The following is a 2,256-nucleotide window of genomic DNA, read 5'->3' on the forward strand; positions in this document are numbered from 1 at the left end:
CCCCTCCAGGGCGACAGGGCAGCGCGGCTGCCACTCGGCGCCCTCCCCGCCTCCCATTGGTGGCGGCGGGCGGGCGGCGGGCGGGCGGCGGGCGGTGATTGGCGGAGCGGCCGGGGCGGGGCGGGAGGCCGGCGGCCGGGAGGGCTGCAGCGGCGGCGGCGGCATGGCGAGCTGCCGGCGGCTGAGCGGCGCGGGGCTGCGGGAGGTGCTGGGCCCGGCGCAGGGGCTGCTCTTCGACTGCGACGGCGTGCTGTGGGCGGGCGAGCGCGCCGTCCCCGGCGCCCCGGAGCTGCTGGAGCGGCTGCGGCGCAGCGGCAAGGCCGCCCTCTTCGTCAGCAACAACAGCCGCCGCTCCGTGGCCGAGCTGGAGCGGCGCTTCAGCCGCCTGGGCTTCCGCGGCGTCCGCGCCGAGCACGTCTTCAGCTCCGCGCTCTGCTCCGCGCTCTTCCTCCGCCAGCGCCTCCTCGGCGGCGGGGGGGACGGGGGAAACGGGGGCGGCCGCGTCTTCGTGCTGGGCGGCGAAGGGCTGCGCGGCGAGGTGCGCGACGCCGGCCTGCGCCTGGCCGGCGAGGGCGAGCCGGCCACCGGTCCCGCCGAGCCGGTGCGGGCCGTCCTGGTGGGCTACGACGACCAGTTCACCTTCGCCAAGCTGGCGCAGGCCTGCGGCTACCTGCGCGACCCGCAGTGCCTCCTGGTGGCTACCGACCCCGACCCCTGGCACCCGCTCAGCGACGGCCAGCGCACCCCCGGTGAGCCCGCGTCCCTTTCCCTGCTGCCCCGGGGGAGGGACAGGGCGGGCCGAGGCCGGTAGGGGTGCTAGTGGTGGGGTTGGCCTCGTTGGGGTTTACTGTCCCAGGCCTGGGTGAGGTGTTTCTCCGAGCATCAGGACGGGCAGGGCTCCCCTCACGCATCCCTGCCAGCTCCCCAAGACATGTTGCCAGCACCCAGCTTGCTCATCCTCTGGTGGGACCCAGGGCGCTGAGCTGCCCACAGTCGACACCCCGCTAGCCCACAGCTACTTCATTTTCTCCTCCTTCCTTCCCTCCCCTCCAGGGACTGGCAGCCTCACAGCGGCGGTGGAAACAGCTTCGGGCCGCAAGGCGCTGGTGGTGGGGAAGCCGAACACCTACATGTTTGATTGCATCGTGGAGCGTTTCGGCGTGGACCCGTCCCGCACCCTCATGGTGGGAGACCGTCTGGAGACAGATATCCTCTTCGGCAAGAACTGCGGCCTCTCCACCATCCTCACCCTGACAGGTGTCTCCCGCCTGGAAGAGGCGCAGGCCTACATGGCCAGCGACAGCGCTGCTGCCAAGGATCTGGTGCCCAATTACTATGTGGACAGCATTGCAGACTTGATACCGGGCCTGGATGAGTAGCAGTCTGTACATGTGAGGGCAGAGGGGTCGGGTTCCCCATCCCAGATCTCCATCTGTTCCCATTTCTCTCCCGCTGCCCTATTCCCTCAATTCCTGGTTTCTTCACATTCCAACGCCCTTCTTCAGGGGCAAAATGGGGTGGGGGGTTGGCAGGAGGGAGCAGGATTCAAGTTATCTCCTTTCTGCTGAGAGCTATCCATAATGGACAGAGTCCTCTCTCCCTCATATGCCAGCTGCCAGCATCTGTGGGAGAGAGCTGGAGGCCTTGAGGCTGACAGGGGGGTCAAATCAGTGTGTCCATGCGGCCTCTCCCCCTGCAGGGGTTAGGGACCGGCTGTCTTATTATTTTTCTCTTAGATAACCAGTGGCGGCCTTTTACTGCTGTCCCTTCACTCGTAACTCTCAAATTCTGAGCTGCATCCCTGCAGTCTTTGTGGTAAACCCCTCCTTGTCAGGGGACAGGCTGGTGTTGTCACCCACCCAGTCTCCATCGGTGCCAGGGTGTGTGGAAGGAGAGTGCCAGAACTCTGGAGCGATGAATGAGAGCATCGCTGCCTCCCACGAGTGAAAGGGAGCATCGCCTGATATCTTCTCTCCCCTGTTCCTTAGAGATGTTTCCCCTGCCACCCCCTGCCCCGACTCAGTTAATAACTGTGCCAGTGTCCATCTGAAGGACTACAGAAAGAGAAGGGACAGGTCTGAGGGTGGGATTTTTTTGTGCCAAACAGACAAGCTGTGAGTGCACACGGTGGGTCTGCGGTTGTAGCTTGTTTTCAAGCACCCTTTCCGAAGGGTCTTGTGAAGGAGAGAGGGCTCCTAGACCACGACAGCACAGCAGTAGTGAACTGTATGACTCTCCCCGCTTCCCCCTCCTCAG

At 65.3% G+C, this 2,256-nt stretch overlaps 1 protein-coding gene across 1 annotated transcript; it reads left to right on the plus strand.

The window, feature by feature from the left end:
• The first annotated feature begins 163 nt into the window (after positions 1 to 163).
• PDXP (pyridoxal phosphatase) lies at positions 164 to 1,379 on the plus strand. The gene is made up of 2 exons (XM_074168979.1): positions 164 to 749; positions 1,054 to 1,379. Exons 1-2 carry the CDS (start codon positions 164 to 166, stop codon positions 1,377 to 1,379), a joined length of 912 nt encoding a protein of 303 aa, XP_074025080.1.
• Positions 1,380 to 2,256: the final 877 nt, after the last annotated feature.

Source organism: Numenius arquata, chromosome 2 (assembly GCF_964106895.1).
Source record: "Numenius arquata chromosome 2, bNumArq3.hap1.1, whole genome shotgun sequence".
Taxonomy (NCBI): Eukaryota; Metazoa; Chordata; class Aves; order Charadriiformes; family Scolopacidae; genus Numenius; species Numenius arquata.